The sequence below is a fragment of the Saccostrea cucullata genome, unplaced genomic scaffold, assembly GCF_032062105.1.
Source record: "Saccostrea cucullata isolate Sc308-1 unplaced genomic scaffold, CSIRO_AGI_Scuc_v1 ctg816, whole genome shotgun sequence".
Lineage (NCBI taxonomy): Eukaryota > Metazoa > Mollusca > Bivalvia > Ostreida > Ostreidae > Saccostrea > Saccostrea cuccullata.
Window position 1 is genome coordinate 64,689 of NW_026927602.1, and position 25,950 is coordinate 90,638.

The 25,950-nt window shown below is 32.1% G+C and overlaps 2 protein-coding genes across 2 annotated transcripts; one reads left to right on the forward strand and one right to left on the reverse strand.

Annotated features, from left to right (window-relative positions):
* Positions 1-771: 771 nt before the first annotated feature.
* Positions 772-6,186, reverse strand: LOC134274940 (kelch-like protein 7). Its single transcript, XM_062757183.1, has 3 exons — positions 6,108-6,186; positions 3,924-4,148; positions 772-2,666 (listed from the first exon to the last, which is right to left on the reverse strand). Exons 1-3 carry the CDS (start codon positions 6,117-6,119, stop codon positions 1,629-1,631), a joined length of 1,275 nt encoding a protein of 424 aa, XP_062613167.1. The 5' UTR covers positions 6,120-6,186; the 3' UTR covers positions 772-1,628.
* A 1,377-nt stretch (positions 6,187-7,563) lies between these two features.
* On the forward strand, positions 7,564-22,317 carry LOC134274939 (calcyphosin-2-like). The gene is made up of 18 exons (XM_062757182.1): positions 7,564-7,697; positions 8,412-8,479; positions 10,404-10,514; positions 12,664-12,730; positions 13,055-13,150; positions 14,913-15,044; positions 15,390-15,569; positions 16,049-16,116; positions 16,423-16,518; positions 16,870-16,944; positions 17,133-17,225; positions 17,391-17,484; positions 17,691-17,809; positions 19,012-19,097; positions 19,415-19,569; positions 19,846-19,965; positions 20,312-20,408; positions 22,031-22,317. The coding sequence occupies exons 1-18, from the start codon at positions 7,566-7,568 to the stop codon at positions 22,204-22,206; spliced, it is 1,965 nt and encodes a 654-aa protein (XP_062613166.1). The 5' UTR covers positions 7,564-7,565; the 3' UTR covers positions 22,207-22,317.
* The last annotated feature ends 3,633 nt before the right edge of the window (positions 22,318-25,950 follow it).

Genomic DNA, 25,950 nt, shown 5'->3' on the forward strand with positions numbered 1-25,950 from the left:
ATCAGACCAAAACTGTAGGAGGAGTAGCATTTTGAAACAATTTTACAGACATTTATATTTTTTTAGTAACCACAGCAACACCTTTCATCAAAATTAAAATTCGATAAACAGAATTATGTATCTTAGTGTATTCTACTTATGTGCCAAGTTATATTGAAATCAGACCAAAACTGTAGGAGGAGTAACATTTTGAAACAATTTTACAGATATTTCTATTTTTAGTAACCACGGCAACACCGTTCATCGAAATCAAAAACCGATAAAGAGAATTATGTATCTTAGTGTATTCTACTTGTGTGCCAAGTTATAATGAAATCAGACTAAAACTAGGAGGAGTAGCATTTTGAAAGAATTTCACAGAAATTTCTATTTTTAGTAACCACGGCAACACCGTTCATCAAAATCAAAAACCGATATACAGAATTATGTATCTTAGTGTAGTCTACTTGTGTGCCAAGTTATACTGAAATCAGACCAAAACTGTAGGAGGAGTAGCGTTTTGAAAGAATTTCACAGAAATTTTTATTTTTAGTAACCACGGCAACACCGTTCATCGAAATCAAAAACCGATACACAGAATTATGTATCTTAGTGTAGTCTACTTGTGTGCCAAGTTATATTGAAATTAGACCAAAACTGTAGGAGGAGTAGCATTTTGAAAAATTGTTTACAGACAGACGGACAGACAGCTGGACAGACGGACGGACGCCGGACGCATTACTATCGCATAAGCTCTTCTGGTCTCTGACCAGTAGAGCTAATAAAATTAGAAATAAGGTCCACATAATTACCATGATTACTAGCTGCAATAATGTAGCCCTCTCCGATTTTTTTTTTTTTGATATTTTCTTGAGAGGCAAAAAAAAGGGGGGAGAGGGCTACATTATTGAAGCTACATTATTACATGTACCAGGTTTTTATCATCAAATTTTATTCATTTTAGATCTCAATGAAATAGAAATTATATATTTTTTTGCATTATATATAAATTATACTGATGTATATAATTTTTAAAAAATGAGCAAATTAAAAATGTGATATAAGCAAATAAATAAATAAAGCAATATTATACAACCTTCATGAGTGAATTAGAGAAATGCATGTAGCAATTCATTTAGTTTGTTGTAAATTGAAGTGTGCCTTCCATAAGAAATGCCCTATGTTATACATGTATTTCAATTACACAATCCAGCAAAAAATAATTGAACAATTTAATAATGAACACAGATTTTGGTGGTAAATTGATACATAAAGCATTAAAATTAAACCTCTGAAAAAAAGTAAATGAGAAACTTGCATGTAACTATGGTTAAGTACTTATAAATTTCTTGGAAGTAAAATAGAGATTTATTTTTTTTTCAATTAAATATACCAGTTACAAGTGTGACTGAAATGCAAGTAAATTCACCACAATTCATAATTCAGTTACTCATTATAGAAATATAAATGACAATTTTTAACGCTTGAAAAACATGTTGCATTTGAAAAAAAAAAAACATGAAAATTTATGGAAATAAGTACCCCAAAATCAAAGTGGTCCAACTTCCCCCCCCCCACCAACACATCAATCATATATATTTCACTGCAAATAAAAATAGATAAATCTATATCAAAACTAACAAGAAAAATCATATTGGGAAGCCGTCTGGCAGAATGACGACTGTTAATCCATGCTTTTTTATGTCATTTTCATAGCCAAATGAGACTCCCATGTCGATACACGGACCATAGGTTGACACCAGGTTTACGGTATCATTCATAATTTTCACCTCCGCAAAGCCGTTTCTTTCTCTTTTGGTCAAGCGGATCACCCTCAGTTTGAAGGGAACCAGATTACCTAAGGCACTGACAGGGGAGGGAAGCAGATCCAGCTCGTTAGGTTTTCTGTTTTGGTATTTCCATTTCAGAATGGCTCCATATTTTGCTGACATGTGTGAAGGCGTTTGGAAATAATGCTCCCAGAAGGTGGTGGTGTTGAAAGTGGTACCACAACGATCTGTGTAAATTCGTGGGACGTAATTCTTGAACTTTTTGTCCTCAGGTGGAATCGGTACCCCCAGGCCAAAAGAGTGGTACTTGTAGCTCATGTAGAACTTGGGAAGCAGTAGCATGACAAAATCCTGCAGCTCTTTCATCTTTTCGATCTTATCTATATCGTCCGGAGAAAGCATTGGAGCGCGGACACTGCCAAACAATTTGACGATATCATCTCGCAGAGTTTCCTGCACTGGTCGATCATAGGCCTTCATCCACCTTATAATCGCCTGAATGATATCCATTTCTGACTTGCAAACTATGGCACCAGAATCCAACACCAAACTCAGCTCACTAGTTTCCAATTCCACCAATTTTCCACTGTTGTTGAAATGCTCAAAATTATGGCTTATGTACGTAATGCACTTATCGTACAAGGCATCGACATCGTATTTCAAAGAAAATCTAAACCATGGAATGGCATTTTCACTACAGACTTCTGCAACCATGAAATCAACGCAGAGGGAGGCTAGATCTTTCACCAGATACTTATCAGCCAATAGCCCGAGTGGAATGACATTTTCCTCGTTCAGTTTTACCTTCCAGGTGTAGAGAAACTCCAGGAATTCTGGGAAAACTTCCTCACAATCACCCGTTTCCTCTAAATGAAGATCAGAAGTAGTACACCAGATCTGAAAAAGATATTAACTTTATTTAATTAATCGTAATGGCAATCTGAATTTACACTTTATCAAGTGTTTTCCATGAGCAATCAAATATCGTCATAGCATTTTCTGTGTCATTTATAACATCACTCTTCTGCATATTATTGTACATATTCGGAGGAAATATTACGATGTACTCTGAAAATTTATGATTAAAAAAAAAATAAAATACAGTATTCTTGAAATATTGAACTGCTGAACATCGTCATAACCAATGTACAGTGCCTCTGATCCAATACATCATTTTTCAACCTGGACAAGAATGCCCCAAGCCTCAAAGTCTGGTTTTGACTTTTACTTTGATGGAAACATAAAAACATTAATTTTAGAAAATAATAGCCACAAATCCAATAACTTAGAGAGTCAGGGGCATAACATGCAAAGAGATTATTGGAAAAATAACTTGTAAAGCTTATTTTACAAACACATTTTTTAATGGAGGACAGTAGCAAAGAGAGGTTACTTATAGTGACAAAGAAAATAACTCATTTGAAAACAGTATTGTTGACAATAACCTGTTTGCCTAATGTTCCTGACTGTTAGATAAGCGTGATTAATTAAGCATGGACCGTAAGATTTCCTAGGTTCTGCATTTTCACTTGTTTCATTAACATCATTTTGCATTAGATTCCATAGAAAATACACTGTCTCTAGCCCAATACTTTTATCCCCATACCTGATTTTGTTTGTGAAAAATCATTTTCAAACTAATTCTTGACTGGGGGTTATAATATACAGCATTCCTGACTCTCTCCATACATAATGCATGCAAGGCCTAAAAAAAGAAATAGGTTTCCACTTTCAAGCTTAGGGGTACATATGGATTATATATGCATTTTTTTTTCAAATTTTGTGAATCTCTTCAAACAAAATGTCAATGACAAAATTTTATAAGTATTCATGACAAAAGGACTGGTGCTTTATAGAATTTCTGTGTCAGACTTGAATATAATTAACATTCCAAATGTTTTTACTTTGATGAAAATAAAGAAAAGAAAATTTAGATCCTCACTGAAAAACATTTAAAGAAAATAGAAATATAGCAGGTCAGTGTTATATTTTAGGGTAACCATGGTAACAGGTTAGGTTGTTAAGTGGAAACATATTTTTTTTTCAAGACTCAAGGTTTGTTACCAGATTTGTGGGAAGTAAGAGACAAGTTCAAGACTGCATGTTGGAAAAAAGGAAAAATTTTCAACTACCATGTTAACACTCAAGACTTACAGATGAAAGCATAGTTTGAAAGACTTCACTGGTGCTTGCCAGAACAATGCGATGACCGAAATAGGTCGTGTCCCCAACTGTGATTCTAACGTCGCTGAATTCTTCGTTACAACAGAAAACCCCGTAATCTGGTGGTTGTGCTCCATTCATTGGCTTTCCAAACTTTTGCATCAGGCGTTGTCCGTATTTCAGAGAGGAAGATGAACCTTCCATCATGTCAAAACTCTGTTTCAATATAAAAATGTGTGTTTAGAAAATCATTTGATTCTATAAATGTTGAACACAACTGGAATAATTCCTTTTCGTCAATACTATAATTTTATACCAGGTCCAGTACATAACAATCTCTTGATTTAGCTATATAGCTTTAAATAGTTATACCTTTATTATTCATAATAGCTTTATTTAATAGCTGTTTATATGCAGTTTTTCAGAAAATAAACGGATACATTGTTTGTTAGAAATGAACAAAAAGTCTTTGCAAAAAAGTATAATGAATGTATTTGACTCTTCATATATGTACTATGGTCTATCAAAACAACAACAGACTTCAAAGATATAGTAGTGTGTATTATATGCGTACTTAATAAATAAGTGTTTTAAATTTAATGTAAATAAATTAAACTACCATAATAGATAAAAGTATAAAAAGCTTGATCCGCTCCTTTATATCCTTAGCCCTTTACCTGTACACCTGTATATAGATAATTAGTAACCTTAGGGCAGTTCAAAGGTTTTGGAGTGTTATTGATTCTTATTGGTAGTTTGGTTGTGAAGTTGGATTTCATTGGTTTTATTCTTATGGTCATTAGTTTTACCGCCAAAATATTCATTCTTTGTCTTATTGAGAAATGACCATGACTGTATTTTATGGACTCCATGACTTTGACCTTTGGAGACTGACAAATTCCATTTTCTGAGTTCATACATGTCATTTCAACTATAACCACCATATCATTGTGGTAGCCTTTTCCCACAGAATGGTGAGGAATTATTCGTTTCAATTAGTATTATTTTTTATGCATTTATATGGGAGAAAATATGTAATGATCCATATATTGACTTAAAAGAGTTATCTCCCTTAATTGAGAGTAAATGTACATATATATGTATATCATCTATAATATATTATTATGAATATATTGATTATGAGAGCTACATGTATAGATGATTAATATGATTGAATTGATGTGCTATTATATTGTTGTTTTATTATATTTCAGGGCTATAATAACATTGTATTGCAAAAGCTCACTGTGTCTAAATAAATAAGACCTGAACCCTGACAGAGGAGTGTTTGTTCTTCATTACAACCCCTTGTTACAAAGATAGTTCAAACATTGCAGCATTTGAATACTTTTCAGAACCCTCTCTGCACTCTACACAACGAGTTCTGATTCTATATGCTATTTTTTCTGCAGTTAGAGTGATCTGCCCTTAAATCTAAATTCTAAATTAAAATTACAGTATATTACTCAATTTGTTATCAATTTCATTATTCTTAACATTTTAAAAGGCAAAGATAAATTAATTGAACATATGTTTTGCATGTATTATCTTTATGGAAGTAAATAACACTAAACAGTGATTTCTATTTACTGCTAGCTACCATGTTGTGTTTGAACAGTTTTCCTGGGGGTAAAAGCCATAGACCAAATAGTTAAAATTAAATAGCTAAGCTCAAAATTAACACCTTCACACAATGTATTTTATCAATGTCCAAAAAACATTATGCAATGGTGTATAGAGGGTCCTTAATCAAACAAAGAATTTCTATTGTTAGAGTAACTCACTGTGCGTTGAGGCATAGATAAGTATGATTGCCTCTCATTGTACTGAATTATTATCAATCAATTATCTTGTTGACTATAACTGGTCTCCTTTATAAATTCATTGCAGAAGTAACTATCTTGAAAAACATGTTTCCCTGTAGCAGTTTAGTTCCAAAATCATCGACATTACAAACCAAAATGATTCCGTTACTTAAAAGATATTTTTTCAAATTATGTATGTATATTTATCAATGTAAAATATGGCCACAATCCGTGTTTTTTTTTATGAAAAATGCCAACAGTTGCCCGAGGGTCGCCGCTCAACCGATCTCTCCCTACCCGAATGTTAATTTTACTTGAGGAAAGGGTTTTTTTTAAATTTTTTAAAAACTTAAAGTGTGACTCAAATAACCTGTGTGTCCATTAAAAATTTGATATTTCTTCCCTCCGTGTTCAAAAACAATAGCCCGCCTGTTGTGGTGTTTTTGAACTTTAGATTAGATAAGTCGTTCAGCAAATACGAGTGTTGAGTTCGTGAGTTTGACATTTCAAATATGGTAAATAAGAATTTACACGAAAGAGAAAATGATATAAAAAATGCATAAATTTTATATATACCTGAACATAAGTTCAAAGAATTTAACATGTTTAAAAAGGAAAATAAACAAACGAGTATTATGCAAAATATTTATTCCGGAATTTAACATGTCGGTTTTCACTTTTAGGAACAGATCGACTTGACTTGATCAATAAAACGCTTTCAAATTCCGCGTTGGGTTGCTGAGCAAACTGTAAACATCAAGGTATGGAACTTCTCTTCCTAAATAATGTAAATTACAGTTGAAAAACACTAGAGTAGGGTTGTCCTTGTAATTAGAACTGTTATTTAAATAAAATGGCCACATAATTACTTTTTTTTCATTCATGGTAATTTAACATGGTTCTGGAAAGATCTTGTGATGATTATGCCAGGTCTGGTACAATCACTAGATTTAGCTACGTAGCTTGATTTACCTACTTAGCTTTATTTACCTACCTGAGGTAGCTTTATTTAGCTACCAAATTGGTTTATTTCTATTTAAAAGCATTTTTCTCAGGGTGTGCAGAATATATACATGTATCATTTTGATGCAGTGATCATTTTCAAATTTGAACTCATCTGAAAACAACTCATGAAAAAATCCCTCTTGGAAAAATGTCTTTTTCTGCGCAATTGCAATCAAAGTTCTGAAAGATTTGGGTCTATGTATGACAGTTAGAACAGTTACCCCTTGGATGAAATGACAAAGAAGTCCAGTTCCGGTTAACACGATAATAGGTCGGTAATTATTCAGTACAATGTGAAGTAATCATACTCAGTCATGTCTCACCGCACGGACAGCTAACCAAACAATGGAATTACATGTTTTGTTCTAAATTGTCCAAACGCAGCAATGTATAAACTATCTCTGCTTTGTATTGTTTTTTTAAGCCTCCCTAGCTAGTATAAATATCAATAGTCATTTAATTGCGACTTTTTGTCTCTTTTTAATAAAAAGAAAATTTTTGAAAACTTACCTTGAAATAGCTAAATAAAGCTACCTGAGGTAGGTAAATAAAGCTACGTAGGTAATTCTACCTACGTAGCTAAATCTAGTGATTGTACTGGACCTGTATGCAGGTGCATGAGAAGTACCAACCTTTTGTTTAGTATCTAGGCCAATATTGTAGTTTTAAATGATCAATATTTTGTAACTGTTTAAATGATTATGAGTTCTTACTTTTGTCTACAGCCAGTATAGGAATTTATTTCATAATAAGAAAAAAAACATATATTTTTCTTGTTTCATGAAGTGCACATTACAACCTATGTTGATTCTTTTAGATTGAAATGGATTTTATGGTTCATGGTTCGCCAACACCAAGAAATCATGAGCGAGCTATTCCAGGAAGTGCACGGAATCGACCTGGGAATGGAAGGCCGCCGAGTGCAAAACCAACAGTGAACAGGAATCCCATCACTGTAAGGGTTACTTAAGTGGTTAGGATTATCCCTATGACTCTGTGCCTGGGAATTTCCCCACTATTAATGATGTAATCCCCCCCCCATATTTTGAAATTGGATCCTCTTAAGTTCTGAATTAGGAGAGGACCCCAGATCTCCTACTTCTTCTTTCTTAAGTTCTGAATTAGGATAGGACCCAAGATCTCCTACTTCTTCTTTCCAAATGTTCCCTGAGACCTCGTGTTTTATTTCTTATGGACAACCTTGAAGAGTTTTCTTTCAATTTTCACTTCTACAAAGGTTTAGACTCTACTTTTATTTGGAAAGGATAAATCTGGGATCAACATGTGTACATGTTTATGTACTTTTGTCAACCTGATAAAATGTACAGCTTAATTTAAAGGGCTGTATCTGACAAAAGATAAATTCAGTTAATGATTTGTTTATGTTCAAAAGTTTCCACCTTGTCAAATAATAATAGACGTACAAAAATTTGAAAAAGATACATGAATAGAGGTGATTAAAGGTTGTTTGCTCCAACCGAGGAGGTACTGTTAAAGAATGTGAAAGATATCAATAAAATTAACTACATTGTAATGGCTAGATGGTAAATCTTTCTTTATATGTGGCAATTAATACTTACAAAAAAATGTAACTATCCATAATTTACCGGACATTGCAAAACCAAGTATTTTTCAAAGTCTTATTTTAAATTATTGTTATTTTTTTCAGGGAGAGGAGAAACCTATAAGTAAACCAGAAGATAAACCCCCCAGTAGACCAGACAGCAGGCCAGCAGGGTAGGGATCTCTAGATAAATGAAGAATTTTACATATTCTTTAAGGTTCATAAACCCTTTGCTAACTCATGAAAATTGTTGCTTTTAACTTCTATGATTTTCCAAAAGAAATTTATTTAAGAAATAAGGTATCATTTTTAAACATCTATCGGGATATAAATACGGGTCGGTCACGAGATTAAATTCCATAAAGCCCGAAGGGCTTTATGATGAATTTAATCTCGTACCGACCCGTATTTATAGCCCAATAGATGTTTTTAAATGATACCTTATTACTTATATTTACATTTGTGACTTGTTCATACTTTATATTTGTCTGATTGTGACTTTTAACGTGTGAAATGCATTATTTTTCAAACCCAACGGCATGTATGTAATCCATTGAACGCGCGTCGACCCTTTATGACGTCACTGAGAAATGACGTCGAACGTTTATCCATACGCACATCTATGACCTCTTGACCCCATACCTGTATTTATACAGTTATAGATACGAATTGCTTTCAGTAGTGTTATATAAAGGAAAACATTTGCAAATGTAAATATAAGTAAAATACAAACAACTATAGTATAGCTTGCAAAGCGAATTGGACAAAACTGATATCATAACTTGACAAATTTATAAATTAAGGAATATATTAGACTTTTATGTCATTAAGAGTTATCTCTCTAAGTCTTATCAGAGTATTAATGAATCTTAATTTAATTTTGTGCGAATTTCATTGTAGAACTTGAAAACAGTACAGTGACTGTATATTTTTAGTTCAACACGATAATGTCAAGATAAGCTTGTGCTTTACCCCTGGCAATCATGTTGGTATTGACATTTTTAGGAGCATGTCTATATGCCCTGATGTACATAATTTGGCAAATTATAAAGTTCATTATTTTTTGGAGTACTTATAACTCAAGAGATTAGGGAATCGCAAAAAATGCAGGAAGTCCAAATGACACAGGACTTTTGAAGTTAGATTATGTTGATACAATATCAAAATGGCTCTCACGTTACAATATCTAAAACACGAAATATTCAAGTCTAAATTTAATGTTCTTACCATTGAGTTCATTTTGAAGATTAGGGCCTAAACAATCCAGTTATGTTTGTGTCTCTTTCCCTGCTTGGTTTTTATCATTAGTTTCCAAACTTTCAGCACAAGGTCTCAAAACTAATTCTCTTTCATCATGTTTATAAAAACTAATTATAAGTATACCCAATTAGACTTATTAGTGGAATTAATCCTTTCTAAAAATACATTGTTTATCCTAAGATTTTATATGTCACACAGCTGACCCCTTAATTGATCTATTTAATTGACTGACTAAAGTGTCATTCTTTGATTTCACAGCCAGGAAGTCAAAGGGGCCATACATGTTTTTAGTTTTCTTAACACCTATGAATGTCCAGTGCAGTGCCATGAGTATGATCTTAAAATTTAGGATTAACAATTATTGTAAAATTCACAAATTTTGGGGGATTAAGGAGTACACAGCTTGGATATGCTTTACAAATAATCAATCGAGAATGTTTTGACATTTTTGAGGTGTGCTCCACAATCTTTCATTATCATAACTTTGTTTTTATTGTTTTGAAATTTCTTGTACATAGAGAAAAAAGAGTATGTTACTATGTACATGTTTTAAGGAAATGATATCAATATGGAGAAATAACATTGACATTTTTTTAAAGACGAAAATGACATTATTATTGATAGCAAACATGCTTATAATGAATTGCTTCTTATAGCAAAGTGATTTTCATTTTCCGTAGCTTTTAAACTCACTTTGAACCTAACATATAACAAATGAAATTTTTGATGAAACAAAATCTTCCATCATTGGCACTTCATTAATATTTACATTAATTAAATTTATTTAGTGTGTTTTACTGTATTGATAAATGTGAAATATTTTTTTTATGTTGACAGGGTACCTGCTTTGAATCTGAAGGCTTTCCAGCATGAAGAGTATACAGTGTCCAAACCAGTAGAAATGATAGACTATCCAGACACAGGGAGGTCTGGGATATCTACTATAAGGTGTGAGATTAACTAAGTAAACTATTCTTCAGTATATTCTTGTGTACCCTGGTAAATTAACAAAAACATTCAGAGGCTTATTGAATCAGGAGATGAAGCAAGGTAAAATGACAACTTGAAAGTTTCTAAAATTTGATACTGCCACTCACTTTTTATTTGAGAGAACTTTATTTTTGCCTAAATTACATGCTCACAAAAATTTCATTATTTTAGTAAATAAGTATTCCTAAAGATTACATAAAGCAGTTACCAGAATTTGTGAAAAATTTGTCTAGCTTTTAAAGAGTTAATGAATATCTCCTGAAAAGTAAGGTCTCAGGAAAATTAATTAATTTACAGGTCTCACAGTCTAAGAATCTTCACACATGTTCATTTGATTATATTTGCAAATCCACTGCTCTCTCCCACTATGAACCTGCAGGCTTTAACTGCGTTCATAGCACTATAGATGCAACTGCTTCTGCTATGAGTGCAATTGCTCTATCACACTCGTGTAGAACAATCTCTACTACACTTATATACCGTGTTGAGAAGTATATATATGAAATGTTTCATGAGAGGAATAAAAATAAGTTTTTAATATTATTCTTTGAAAAAAAAAGAAATTCAGAATATTTAAAATTGCTGATTCGTATCTTTAAAAATTTATTTAATTGTATAATAAAACTTTTTAAAAATTTAGAGAAGGCTATATTTTTATTTTTTCGTATCATGCATATTTGTACAAAGAACAATAACTCTTCACACTTGGGTAATGATATTCAGAAAGAGAAAATTTAACAAGTATATCTACTTCAAGAATGATTTCAGCTATTAAAAATAAATAGAAAAACTAAAAAAAAAAAAATCTTAGAAAGCATTCTGGAGTAATAATCATTATAAAAGCATTCTCATTTTTCATCATAGATTTAAATTATTGATTTTTGTCAGAGGGTTTCAATAACGTTGATCGATGACGTCACAACTGCATCAAAACAAAAATTAAGAGAATGTGATGACGGCGCTGCTTGTATCCAGATAACTGTGTTTGAGAGGGAAATACTTAATAAATTGTTTGTGATTTATTAGAGAAAAGGATCATTGATCAGGTGTAGTGATTTTAAAGCCGTATGTTTTTCATTACTAAAGAGTAAAGACAAGAAGCTGCGTCCTTATGTAAGTCAGGATTTCCTCTGATATTCTTGAAAAACTCAAAGAATGCAAATATAAGTAATAAACAACGATTATTCAGTGAACATGGCATTATGAATAGCAATAGCTCTGCTGGCATATTTTCCATGATGCGCTAGCGCGCATCATGGAATATGCCAGCAGAGCAATTGCTATTCATAACGCCATGTTCACTGAATAACGTACGTTGTTTATTTCTTAAATATTTACATTCAGTGTAATTTTCTTTATGAAATCCATTAGAAATCCATGACGTTCAAATTTCTATAACACATGGGAAACCTTGTCACCGCACGTTAGAATACACAGTAGGAACTATGTGAATTTTCAATACTCTAGAATATCAAAATGTAAATTATTTTGTCTGAATTTAATTCAAAAACTATAACCCTGTTCAATTAACGCAAAAATACAACAAATGTGGGTTTAAAAATAATTTGTCACTTTTTTCCTTGCAATGTTCGTTTGCGTTATTCAACTTTGCAACGTCACAAACATCAAAAACGGCTGTTACGTCTACAAAGCATACCAGTTTTGAAGGGCGCTAAATTCACATTAAAGATTACTGAAATAAACAATTATGAGGATGAAAAATTAGAGAATGTAAATATAAGCATTGAATTCATATTTTGGGATGTCTTCGGTCCTATAACACACCTGGCCGTGCCGACAAATTATCATACCGCGCTAACGCGGTATTCAATTTGTTGGCACGGCCAGGTGTATTATAGGACAGAAGACATCCCAAAATATGAATTCAATGCTTAAGAAGACAGATTTTAAATGGGAGAAATGTATAATTTTCTGATTTCAATTTACATGGATCATGCATCTACAAAACTTTGGGACAGAAACTGAAATTACTCTTGAATAATAGAAATTATAAATTATTTCATTTTGCTTACATCACTGGGTTGTTGATATGCAAAAATTAGTGTTTTATTTGTGGAAAATGAAATAACACTTCTAATGTTTAAAGTTGGGGTACCCCTTGTTCAACAGCCAGAAATAACATTGACAGACCCTCCAGCAGAACAGCACATAAGGTACAGTCAAAGCTTGTTATTTAGCAATAAAGTAGACTATAAACTAGACACAAATTCAAATGTTCAAAGATTTGAGAGATTGAGATAAAAAAAGAGGAATCGGGACTTGCTAGTTGCTTGGATGTATCCATGATGACAAGAAAATGTTTTTTTTGGATTTACATGTAATGTATGAGGAGAAATGAATGTTGCTTTTCATAAGAGCTTAAGATCAATAAGTGTTGAAAGATGAGGCAAAGCAAGCAAAGTCTAATGTCTTGACAAAAAGTAAAGCTTAATTTAATACAAGTAATTTATTTTTTCACTTGCGTTTTTCATCTACAGAGCAGCAAGAGTGTACGGCCTGATAGTGTTCCTGGTCTGTACTTTGGATACACTGATGACAACAAACAGAAAGCAAAAGTACACAAAGAAAAACAGGTAGATCAGGAGAGTTTAGTCAGCAGATGGTCTCATGTACTGTAGATCGCTAATATTTTTGTGACTGACATCTTATTTTTTCCGAGAGCCAGGTATTCTGTAATTATTTTCCAAAGTATGGCTTACTAATACAAATTTATGTGAGAATTAAATTTTTCCAGTGTAGACAGACTGGCGTAATTATTTGAAATAAGGTAAAATGTGATTTATAGTAATTGCATGTATATGAACAAAATTTTTTGGCAAATGAAAAGAGATGTACATTTTTTTTTACTGCTTGTGTCTTACATTAACACAAAGTCCTGGGTAGAATGATTTTTCTCTTTCAGAAAATATAACTATCTTTAGATAAATCAACTCAAGTTATACTGATCAAATAGAGGTGTGCAAACTACACCCATGTACATTAGCTTTAATGATTGTCGTGTGCTAGGTATTTAAACATCAAATTTATAAGCTTGAAAAAAGCACTAAATAAGAGTTATAGAGAGTTTATATTAACGTTGTAACTTTTGGTTGCCTTGAAAGAATAGTTACGTTTTTTTTCTTGGCATCTCAAGTCTTGTTAGTAGTAGTTGTGATCCGCAATCTGGATTATCTCCCTTAGATCACAATCAAAATAGTTTGGGATAAAATCCTTTACTAATCAGAAATACAAATCTACATTATATACGCAGCATTGTTAAGGCTTGAAAAAGGGGACGGGGCCTAATTTATACGGGAAAAGTTTACTGTGACGTCACACAAAAACATGACTTTTAATATGTATTTCTCATAATACGTGAAAATGAAATAATTTGCAATTTTTTACTGTATTAGCATAATAAACAACAAAATAATTTATCAATGCATTAAAAAATTTTGCTAGTTGAATCCCACGTAGCTGATTATAAAAATAGAACTGATCGCGATGAACTTGTAAACATGACGTCATATTGGTAAACATGACATATTTCATGTGCTGTGAGAGGCAGATTGAGGAATTAAAACAATGAAAAATGCGTCTTATTCTTAAACAGAATATTATTTACAGGTTTTAAATAGACGATTAATACCAAAGTATATCCTTTGCTTAGTGCGATTATTAATTTACTACCAAGAGAATGTATTTTGTTAATTATGTCGTGTTTTTATGTACAGGTTACATATATTTTACATCGAGATGCCTCATAAAATCGTGCTTTCGCAAGGGCATACACTACATAGATCTGAACCATTTTTTGAATATAGATAAAGGATATTTTCCTTAACTTGAAAAGTGCTGCTGCTTTCTTTAAATCGAGGGCGTGATTTTATAAGTACACAAAATATTTGGTAAAAGTCAAACATATTTCGACATTGGCCTATTTACTTTAAAATTTAACTATTAAAACGTGAATTCTATTCAAAGCAGCAGCACTTTTCAGATACTTCAAAGTATGCAGAAACAATTAATAGCTTGAATTTTTAATTTTAACTAAGGTACGCCCTTGCGATATTGAAATTTGTTAATGACCTACATTCAGTACACGAACTATGCATTTATCACATGACTGTCCATTGATGGGACTAAACTTCATACAGTACAGAGTGGGTTATACTTTGCTATTTCCATAAGTATTAAAGTTCTGTGATAATAAAATAGCTTAAGTAAAATATATTCAATTTTTAAAAAATCCCCCTTTTTTGCACGTCTATTTTCCGTTGATTTCTCATAGTAGGCCTTAACAGTGCTGCGTAGTTCATAATCATTAGTAATATGCTGTATGGTTTCTATTTATAGCCCACTGCCTGGGACAAGAACCCATGTCCAGATGACTTATCTCCTCCTTCAGAACGATATAAAGAAATGTACCAACAGTATACTGATGATATGAAGCAATCCTATAGAGCCAAGAACCATTCTGTCACAGAGGTTGTGTCAAATATTTATTGTTATTCATCACATAGTGAATACATATGGAGATATATGTTTTCTTGAATCATGCAGTTTGTCTTGAAGGTTTATCTCTAATGCAGTTGAACTTTGTGTTATCTCAAACACCAACATACTGGGTATCAAATACTGTAACAATGGATGTGTTGAAATGAGCTGGCATCCTCAGCACCATTTTCCTTTTTAACAAATACATAAATTATTTTTGATTAAAATAAAAAATCTGTTTCTTTTGAATTAATAAAATGAATAAACAGATTGATGTAAAATGAATTTAATTTTTGAAATTATAAAACTTAATTAAAATGAAATTTTAATTGGTAGGAGGATGTACACAAAGAAATTGCAGCTGTGAAAAAATCTCGTCCCAAAACTTATGGGGAGATTCGAGATGAGGTGGAAAAAGAGAGCGCCAGATACGAGGAACCGGAGGACATACTGGACAAAAACTGGGCCGCGAGAAAATCCTACGCCACTCAACAGATGATGAAAATCATGGATGCCGTAAGAAAGATTACTGTCTTTGATATTTTATAAAATATGAAATAGAAGTATTCTAATTAACTTTTTTTTACGTGTAAGAAACTTGTTATTATGTATTGAATTTTTTATATAACTTAGCTGTTTTGTGTATTATGGCATCAATATTTCTTCATGATGTCAAACATCCATGTGAATACAGTGTTGAGGGCTCAACATTAATGATGATTGTCTGCATCCAGTACTAGTTCATTTAATTTAATGGTTGGAAAATGTCAATCTTCAGACACACTTTGTTCGATAGGACAAATTACCTTTTGTAATATTTGTTGGCTACTTGTGCAAACAGTGCAATTGACAAGTGGATATAAATAGGTTAATGTTGAGACCTAGCTACTGTTACTTATGCTTTCCCAGATACAACCATATATCAACTCATAATTTCTACATACACTGCTTGAATAAGATCCTTTATTCATTGTCCAAATTTTATTTTTTTGCAGGAGGAATTAATAGAATTTAACAAACAGCAGAAATTAATTGAAACTGTGATGATAGACCAACTATCAAGGTAGTTATATCTTCATTCTTCATTAGAACATGATTAAACTTTACAAGCTACAATAAAAGTTTTAGTTTAAATAATGAAAACATTACAGGAAGAATAATAAGGGGGGGGGGGATTCCTTAAGTTTTCCACAGATAATGGACTATCCTTCATTTGAAATGTCAAGATATTTATTTTGCCTTTGAATTTCAATGAATAACACAGTGACTGCTGATGTAGCCATGAATCCTTTACCTAAATCTTATTTTGCTTACTATAAAGTGCATGAAATTCCTACTGCTTAGAATAATATATTTTTTCTTTGTTTAGGCCTGTTATTAGTGACCCAGAACAGAATATACGAACACCGGTCCCTAATGATACCAGGCGAGCAAGGGGAAGTAATCGATATCTTCACGACTCCAGGTACAAAAGATATTGATAAAATATTCAATTTATTTATTATGTAAATCAATGAAAATGGAAAAAAAGAAAACATGATTTCTACTTGTTTCAAATCGAAGCTGATTTCCATGGCATGTTTTAATTATTTATAAATTGATAATATAAGTATATTTTTTTCAAAATACCACAAGACCATAAATTTGATCTGGAGTAAAAATAGTAAATAGATATATTGCCACATCTAAAACCTGATAGTTTTATTATATTGATTTTTTCAGTTAAATCAGGCAGTAAGAAATGATTATGTCTTATTTAAATTAAGATCTTTTATTTAAATTCTTTAAATATCAAAGTCTATAAATTTTGATTTAGAGTCAGAACCAGTGCCACTGCCACAGAAAATTTATTGTCAAAACGGGTCCGCTTTGGTGCTAGAATTCTAACAAGGTAAGATTTTTAAGAAATCTTATCATTAGAATTAAGTCTCTGACCACTCAAAAAATGAAAAATTACTATCAAAGTGCACAATCATGTACAATATTAACAAATTATGTTTCATTGCAGTATGGATATATTTGTATATATTTTTCATGAAAAAAATCAAAAGATTAATTTATATTTTATTTTGATTGTAGAAATGGGCATGATGCTTTGAGAGAGTTAACTGGTTTTTATTTCCATGTAGACAACACACTCACAATATATGAATTTAGACAATTTGGTAAAAGGTAAACATTATATTTATTTGAATAAGTTTTAGAGTTAAATTTTATCAAAATTGTAAAATATTAAAATAAAAAAAATAATAAAAAGATCATAAAATTAAAAAATAAATCAAATACAGATTTAAAAAAAAATAATATATAAGTTTCCCCCTGATTCTGTACTTTTAGTGCTAAAGCATTGCCTTTAATAAAGAGAGGGAAATACAAGCACCTGACAGGAGGCAGAAAGAATGAGCCGTATACACTGTTTGATATATACTCGGTAAGTAATTAATTAATACAGAGGTAAATTAAAAATTTAGACTATCTAGTTCTTGTTGTTCACTAGTTAGATTGAAACAAAAAATTGAATTCAATTGGTATCTTTAAACTTTATAATTTATGATAATCTAGTTAAACATAACCGTAATTGGGGGAAAAAAAACTTATTGCTTAGTTTTTATGTGATTGTACATTGTGTAAATTTAGGGAGCCAACCTGATCATTTCCACAGAGGGCCAGCACTCTCTACCAGACACAATGAAGAAAGCTGACCATGTTTACTTCAGAGTCACAGATGTGGATGAGGCAGCAAAACAGGATCTCATGTATGTAAACAAACAGTTTTGAGTTGTGTTCACTCTCCAAATGGTGCTGTTTTCTGCACAGGATTGAGAATTTCTCCGTTCTCCAGCAGTGGTTGATATGCCACCTTTTGCTCCCTTATTCTAATCACATTTATTTAGAGCAATAGTTCTACAGCTAATATCAATCCCGATCAGAATTAAGATAAAGAAAAAACAACAGGAAAAAAATTGAGGCTGGGTTTAAAAAAATCAGGCTGGGCTGGGATGAGAATCTGTAAATTTATTTAATATAGTGACCATACATGTTAACTCTCCCGATTTAGGCGGGAGTCTACCGCTTTTTCACTCCATCTCCCGCCTACCGATTTAATTCAAAATTCTACCGCTTTTCTACAAAAGCTGAGTCTAAAGTATTTTTGGTTCGCTTGGGTATCCATTTTTGAAGCCATCTCATAAAATCTCGCTAGATATCGCGTGATTTGACTCGGAATCATACAAACGCTTTTTTGTACATAGATTTGAAGCACGGATTTGACAATGACAACAACATAAGACTACCAGTGATTACATTGGTTACGATAAATTAATCAACATCCCTGCCATGAAAAAGGAGATTCAGCTTTTAAGAATTAGATGAAAACATTTGACATCGTCATTAAAAGCTCAAAAGCTCACAACTTTATCAATAAAGTCAATAGAAATCACTCGATTGACCAAGCCATGTGGCACACCTCTACTTTCGTTTTCATTCATCGCGGGAAATCTGATTTATATAACGAAAGATACGAACTTGTTTTAGATCTAGATTAAACCATGCCATCATTTGTTTTGTTTAAAAATTGAATGAACATTCAGAATTATTGCTTCTAGGCTATTTCAGCAATGATCACTCTTCAAAAGGCTAAGTAAAGCAGCCAATCCAAGCAAAATGATGAGCATGAAAAATATTTGAATTTGTACAATTTATGTCAAACTTAAGGTGTTTCTGTCTTCTTATTGCTGTTGATACTTAAGATTAATTAGTGTAGGTACCTGATTTCATTTAAGGCTTAAATATAATATAGATGTATATTACATGAAAGATATCGATAATCCAAGCGTTAAACAACACGCGCGCAATGCTACCTCTTTTGTGGTCTGATTCTCCCTCTTTTTCATCACAATAGGTTAACATGTATGATAGTGACTATCTTAACTTCTGAAAAAACATTGTATCTTTACAGGGCTAATGATATGCCAACCACCTACAGACAAGGTGTACAGAAATCCATTGATTCAGACATTCAGAAAGTGGTGGCTGCTGTCCAAGGTCAGTATTGAAATATCAAATTTGTTTTCAAGTACATGTAGTTTCGCAGATTCCTAAATGTACGTGAAAAATCAATTATGGATATGTACTAGATTAAATACTTTAAACAATTTAAAAAACTAGAGGCCTTGGCAAAAAATGTCATTATTGGTGTTTGCTTGAGAAGATTGTACATGTATTTAAAGAATTTTTCAAAATCTCTGCAATGTAACACCCCCCCCCCATTTTTAACCCCTGTACAAGCACACTACTATATCCCCTCAAATTTTGTAATTTTAGTTTAATAATTATATTGTTTCAAATATATGCTCTTTTAGCTGAGGTTCGAGAGAAGATAAGTAAGAGAGGGATTAAGACCTACACAGGACTGGGGCGTTACTACAGGGAGAGAGACGAGAGGGGGGATGGAGTTATGTACAGGTTCCAGTTAGAGAAAGGACTGTTCACATTCCACATAGATCTCGACCCAGAGGTAAAGGGGATAGAAATTTTCAATTTTTGTTCTTTATTTATTTTTTCATTATCAATACATGTAAGCTTTGTTTTACAGTCATTTGGTTAGATTGTTAATGAAAAAAATATTTCTGACGAAAGTTGTTCTATGTAGAATGGTTCCACTTTGAATTCATTGATAAAAATTCTATATATTAGAGTTGAATCTTGAAAAAAATTGCTAATATATAAAATCTCTAAATGTTTTTTTTTTTTTTTTTTGAGTCACGATATAGTTGATAAGATTTTATTGTAGTTACTGGATGCCATTTTTGAAGCGTTAGATGTAGACGAGACAGGAGAATTAGACTACAGTCTGTACATGAGGGAGGTCCTAGGACAGATGAATGAGTATCGCAAGTCTAAAGTTCGAAAGGTAAAATTAATATTTAGGCCAGGACTCAAAGTGTAGAAATGTTAAGAAATTGAACAGATGCAAATTCAAAAACAATGATTGGTTTTAAAAAATTAAAATAAAAACATCCCCCCCCAAAAAAAAGACATCGAAGAATTAAGATTTGTATCATTAAATTCTTATGTTGAATGTGATGTCAGCAAGTTGAAAAAAAGCAGGAATATTTGAAACCATAATTTATTGAACCTGGAAAATTATTTATATTTCATAATATTTGGTAGAAATGCAATGGAGCTCACATAAACTGATCTGTAATTTGAATGAATTTGAGTTTAAAATCTTAAAATCTTTTCATTTCATTTACTAGGCTTTTAAGAAGTTAGATTCCAGTAAGAGTGGTCGAGTCACAGTAATGGACATCAGGAAATACTTTAACAGTAAATTCCGCCCTCCTCCACAAGCAGGTTTGTACATGGAGATTTTAATGATACACATTCAGCAATATACAATACCATATGCTAGATTTTGTTTTAAAAAGATATATCCCTCTGGCACTTGAAAGGGGCAGTTACTGTAAAATTAATCATTTATTTTATGGGTTAAATTGTTGAAGGATCGAGGAAGAATTGCTGGTTTATGTGGATTTTATTTTCTTGATAAAGAAAAAAAAACATATTATATGATAGGATAGGACTCAAACATTTTGTGGTGCACATGAATTTATGCGTGTCTTTACAGGAAAAGAATAAATATTAACCACCCCCACCAACCCATCTGAAATCTAATAATTTGTCTGCACTAGAAAATGTATTTAACATACTGTATACAGGGAAATTTTTGCCCCCGTTTAATTTTCGCCCCTTTCGCCCTTTTCTTGATTGGGGAATTTAAAACAGGGCGAATTCAAATTAAACAGTATAATTTCTTAAACAGAACTATTACTGGGCGAATTTAAAACAGGGCAAAATTGTTTGCAAGTGCAAAAGGGCGAAAATAACACTGGGCGAAAATAACCCTGTATACAGTATTATGATTTTAATCTATCGAATTTATCATATATAGCTGCATGAATACAGGTGACTCTCGATGGCTCGAACTCCGATCTCTCGAAGTTCTCTATCTCTCGAAGTAAACCTCCAGTCCCGTTTTTTCCCTCTATATAACTAAGCAAATTTACTCCTGATCTCTCGAACTTCTTTCTCTCAAAGTTCTCTATCTCTCGAACCAAGATCTGGGCCCCGTTACACACATTTCATTGTTTTTTACCCTCTATCTCTCGAAGTTTAGATTGCGCGTGTATACACGCCAATCAAGCGTGAAATTAATACAGCTTGGATTTACCTGGATAACAGTGAATGCCTGGGGCTGGCATGGAGGTGTTAATTGGGTGTTTACATAGATGAAACTACACCTGTGGGTCGTCCGTGTGTAGATAAAATTAATTGGTTATAATTGGTAAATTATAAACGAATCGCTTCACAACTTATTTTGACTTGAAACCGGGACAATGAATTTTAGAAAATAGTTTGAAAACGTACGTGTCAATGAGTTCTGATAGACTATGTACTTTTATTACAGTCTACATAATCCCAGTATGTCAAACATTGCACAGAAAACCCTTTCTCAAGGATTGAATACTGATTGCGAGAAATCTGGTGAACACTGGTGAAGGACCCGATCAAGCCGCGGAAAAGCCAAACCGACATTGCTATTTAGGTTTCATGTAATCATGAAATTAGAACAAATAAAAATTGAACATTTAGGAAATCGTTTTATTTAATTAAAATACGATCAGTGTTGTTGATTTCAAATAAATTTCATGTAAAATACGATTGAAAACTTTCTATGACTTTATAAACATATACTTCTGGTATCTATAATAGTACAACATTGATGGTCGGAACTGAAATGTCCGGATTTTATTTACTTCCTATCTCTCGAACCCCTCGATCTCATGAACTTTTCTTGCGGTCCCTTGAACTTCGAGAGATCGAGAGTCACCTGTATACATGTATAGGTTCTCAGTGAAGTTTATTTTAGATAATAAGCAATATTATGGAGATGACATTTTTGTTTCTTTTTGCAGCTGGAGTAGTCCCAGGGATGAACCCGGTGCAGGCGTTCTTAGAGGCTGTTACTGCCTCCTCAAGACAGGAGAGTGTTTCCTACGTAGAGTTTGAGGAGTATTACGAAGGACTCAGTCTGGCCATCGAGAAAGACGAGGACTTTGTCAACGTTCTTCATAATACATGGAATGTCTGAAATGCAGGACTGAATTAGAAGAGAGGTGATAGTAAAATACCCCTAGGACAAATATTACCTGTATTTGATAACAGCCAGGGGTTTTGCAGAGGAGGTGAAAAAGTATTTGTTTATTATAAAAAAAGAAACTTGTGTCTAGATCATTTAGATTCACCAGGAAATTCAAATCCATCGGATGTAGAAGATACTAGATAGATGTTTGTGCAAATTTAGGAAATCAGAAATGGAGACTTTTACAAATTCAAGTCCAAGTGTTTCAGGGTAAATACATGCTAGAAGTAGAATTTGCCTTAGTTATTTAAAAAAAAAATTTCATTTTGCTATTGTTTCCCCAAAGACCAGAAGAAAATGTGTTCTAAGTAAAGGAAAGAAAGAACATAGTACATTCAATGACGTAAAAATTTTTACAGAGCAGAAAGTTAGAATATTAATTGGTTCCGGTGATGAATATGTGGCATGTATCATGTAAAAAATGTTTTATTCAAAAAGTGTAAGAATCCTGTAGTTTAAACACAATGGAGAGAATTGCAGAAAATAAAAATTGAACATAATGTTGCCAAAACAATTTGTCAAGATATGTATACATGTACACAATGTATGTAAATTCAACTTTTTGCCCACAAATACATTTATGCTTGCTTGTGATGTAAAGTGTATGTATATATTTCGTCAACTTTACTATGTTTAATTTTTCCTCAATGAATGGATGAGAAAAAAAATGTTTTATGAATTTTCTGGAATTGTAACATTCTGTGTTGTTTATAAAAGGTTTCTACATTGTACATGTATCTGTGATATATAGTTTTTAAAAATGCATTTATTAAGTTTAATTTCTTGTTTCAAAGATCTGTTTTCTTTTTATTTTGTTAATTTTCACTTTATTTTCATGTAAATTCACATTTTCCATGTCATTGTTTTAGGCTGAGATATTTTTCTGATCATGTTTGTCCATTGTCATGTTCATTTACCATGATTACATTTTCTCCCTATTTTTCTCACAAATAACAGTGTTCATTTATTTTCAGCCAAACTTGGCATAGTAGGGCTGGGCAAAAATATCGATATTTCAATATATTGCAATACAATGACAAGAAATATTGTATTGCAATACAATTTTGTAATATCGATATATTGGCAATATGCTTAGATTAAGGAATTTTATCATTAAATATGAGAATGGATTATGAAAGGTTTGTTATTTAGCCAAACAGTAGGACAGAAGTTCTGTGGGAGTATTTCAGAGCATAACTTAAATGAAATCAAGAAGTTTTTTTCTGTGTTGGTTACTTATCATAGTTATGTACATTCTGTTAATTAAAGTAAATTTAGTAAGAAAATGCCATTTTAATTAGATGGAAAATATTGCAATACATATCGCAATACAGTTAAAAATATTGCAATATATAGCAATACGAAATCTCAGGCCAATACCCAGCCCTATGGCATAGAGTATTCATAGTCAAGATTCAAGTTTATTGAGATGATGGGAGATGCAATTGCATCTCCTTGAAATAATAACATAGAAATACATGTAAGTGGGGTTACATAAATATTGTATTCTGGAGTAGCACTTTCAATGGAAAAAAAAATTTAAGATTAAATATGTGTACCTCTTTCAATTACGGCCCTTGGTGGTGGTGTTTGGGGGGGGGGGACTGCCATGGGGCCTTATAAGGGATGCTTTTTTGACAGAATTATATAGAAGATAGTTTTTCATTTAGTAAAACAGTAAGAACAAGAAGGAAAATGGCCAAATAGCTGATTGTTGTGATTTATCCTTTTTAGCTTACCTGAGCCAAAGGCTCAATTGAGCTTTTCTGATCACAATTTGTCTGTCTGTCTATCCGTCTGTAAACTTTTACATTTTCGACTTCCTCTCAAGAACCACAGAGCCGATTTCAACCAAACTTGGCACAAAGCATCCTTGGGTGAAGGGGAATTTAAATTAATAAAATGAAGGGCCAGGTCCTCTTACAAAGGGAGATAATCTAGAAAAGACAAAAATAGGGTGGGGTCATCAAAAAAATCTTCTCAAGAACCACTGGGCCAGAAAAGCTGAAACTTATATGGAAACATCCTAACGTAGTGTAGATTCTAAATTGTTAAAATCATGACCCCCCTGGGGTTGGGCGGGGCCACAATGAAAGTTTTATATAGAAATATATAGATTTTTTAAAAACTTTTCTCAAGAACTGCTTGGCCAGAAAAGCTGAAACTTATGTGGAAGCATCCTGGGGTAGTGTAGATTTTAAGTTGTGCAAATAATGACCTGTGGGATATGATGGGGTCACAATAGGTATTACAAGGGGGGAGACCTGGTTAAGAGTAGCATGGTGTAAGCTTCTCAGCTGAGAGATGTGGCCCATGGGCCTCTTGTTATAATTACAATGTCCTTTTTTACATAGAATTTAAGCCGTCCTGAACATTTACTTGAACTTTTACTTAATATGATTGAATTTTTAAAATATTTATTTACATTTTTTTAATGAATAAATTTACAGAACCTGCAAAACCTTTTCTATTTATTATAAAAAAGTTACTAAATTTAGTTATTTAGTAATATTTATGATAAAATAGTTTAAACAAAAATCAGAACCATTCTGAATTAAAGAAAAAAGAATTTTTTGTAATACAATGTATAAGTAAAAGAATGATAATTTTTATATATTATATTAGTCATAAGAAAGGAAAAAATATTTTTTAAAGTTTGAAAAATATGTGTTAAACATTTTAAAGAATTGTTGAAAAGAGTACATTCTTTGAAAAACAAATCTATCAAAATTTATTTCAGATTTACTCGATTGCAACTAATGCTTATAAAAATGTTTTGCCTGCAAGTTTTTAATGCAATAATGCAATATTTAATCTTACATATATATTAAACAAGTTTATACGAATGTAACTTTTTAATCGCATAATAAATGATAATAAAGGATGAATAAGGTTTCAGTTACTGAAGAGTTCACGGCTTCAAACAGCTATACAGATATCAGAAAATTGATAAATGGAGTTTTTTAATGAAGGAAAAGATACTGAGGAAATAAAATTAATGATGATTAAATCGATTTGTAAACGCTTTTTTTCACAGGTAATTGGCACGACATACTTTCTATTATAAAAAGGAATAAGCCGATACCTTAGAAAATATGGGATTCTTTTTTTTTTTTTTTTTTGTTGTTTTTTTTTTTTAATTAAAGAAAATACTGATGAAGTATGTTGTCAAGTGCCTATCATAAAAGTATGTACATTGAACTATAACTTTTCCTACACTAAACGAATATTGACGTAAAATATACTTGAAACTATACATTATTGTGTGTGAACTTAGGCATCTGTGAGTGTTACTTCCGGTAACCATCAGGCAACAGCTGATAAAAAAAATATTTATAGTTTAATAGATGAATAAATTTTACTTCAAGTGTACTTTGGAGCTATTGCAAAGAGAGGGTTAGATTATAATTAGTAGATACATACAAAAAAGACATGTACTATGACCTCAACATTCAATTGCTTTCATCATGTTCATGTGTAGGACCAAGTGACCCATATTAATGATATAATGATTAAGAAGGATTTTATACTTTTCCAGATATTGTTACCATTTTAAAACAACATCATAATTTTATTTGAATAAAATGAGGGCATCACAAAATATGTCGAGTCGCCTGCTTGGCGCAGTGGTTAGAGCGTCTGCAATAAAGTCACGAAGTAAGGAGTTAATCGTTACGTCGCGGGTTCGAATCC

What these genes read in the sequence shown, in the direction of transcription:
- LOC134274940 (XM_062757183.1), bottom strand. An exon ending in TTCAAACTATGCTTTCATCT is followed by an intron (nt 2,667 to 3,923) that starts GTAAGTCTTGAG and finishes TATCTTTTTCAG; the next exon opens with ATCTGGTGTACTACTTCTGA.
- LOC134274939 (XM_062757182.1), top strand. Translation starts at nt 7,566, where the DNA reads ATGGATTTTATGGTTCATGGTTCGCCAACACCAAGAAATCATGAGCGA. An exon ending in TTTAGACAATTTGGTAAAAG is followed by an intron (nt 17,226 to 17,390) that starts GTAAACATTATA and finishes CTGTACTTTTAG; the next exon opens with TGCTAAAGCATTGCCTTTAA. An exon ending in ACATAGATCTCGACCCAGAG is followed by an intron (nt 19,570 to 19,845) that starts GTAAAGGGGATA and finishes ATTTTATTGTAG; the next exon opens with TTACTGGATGCCATTTTTGA.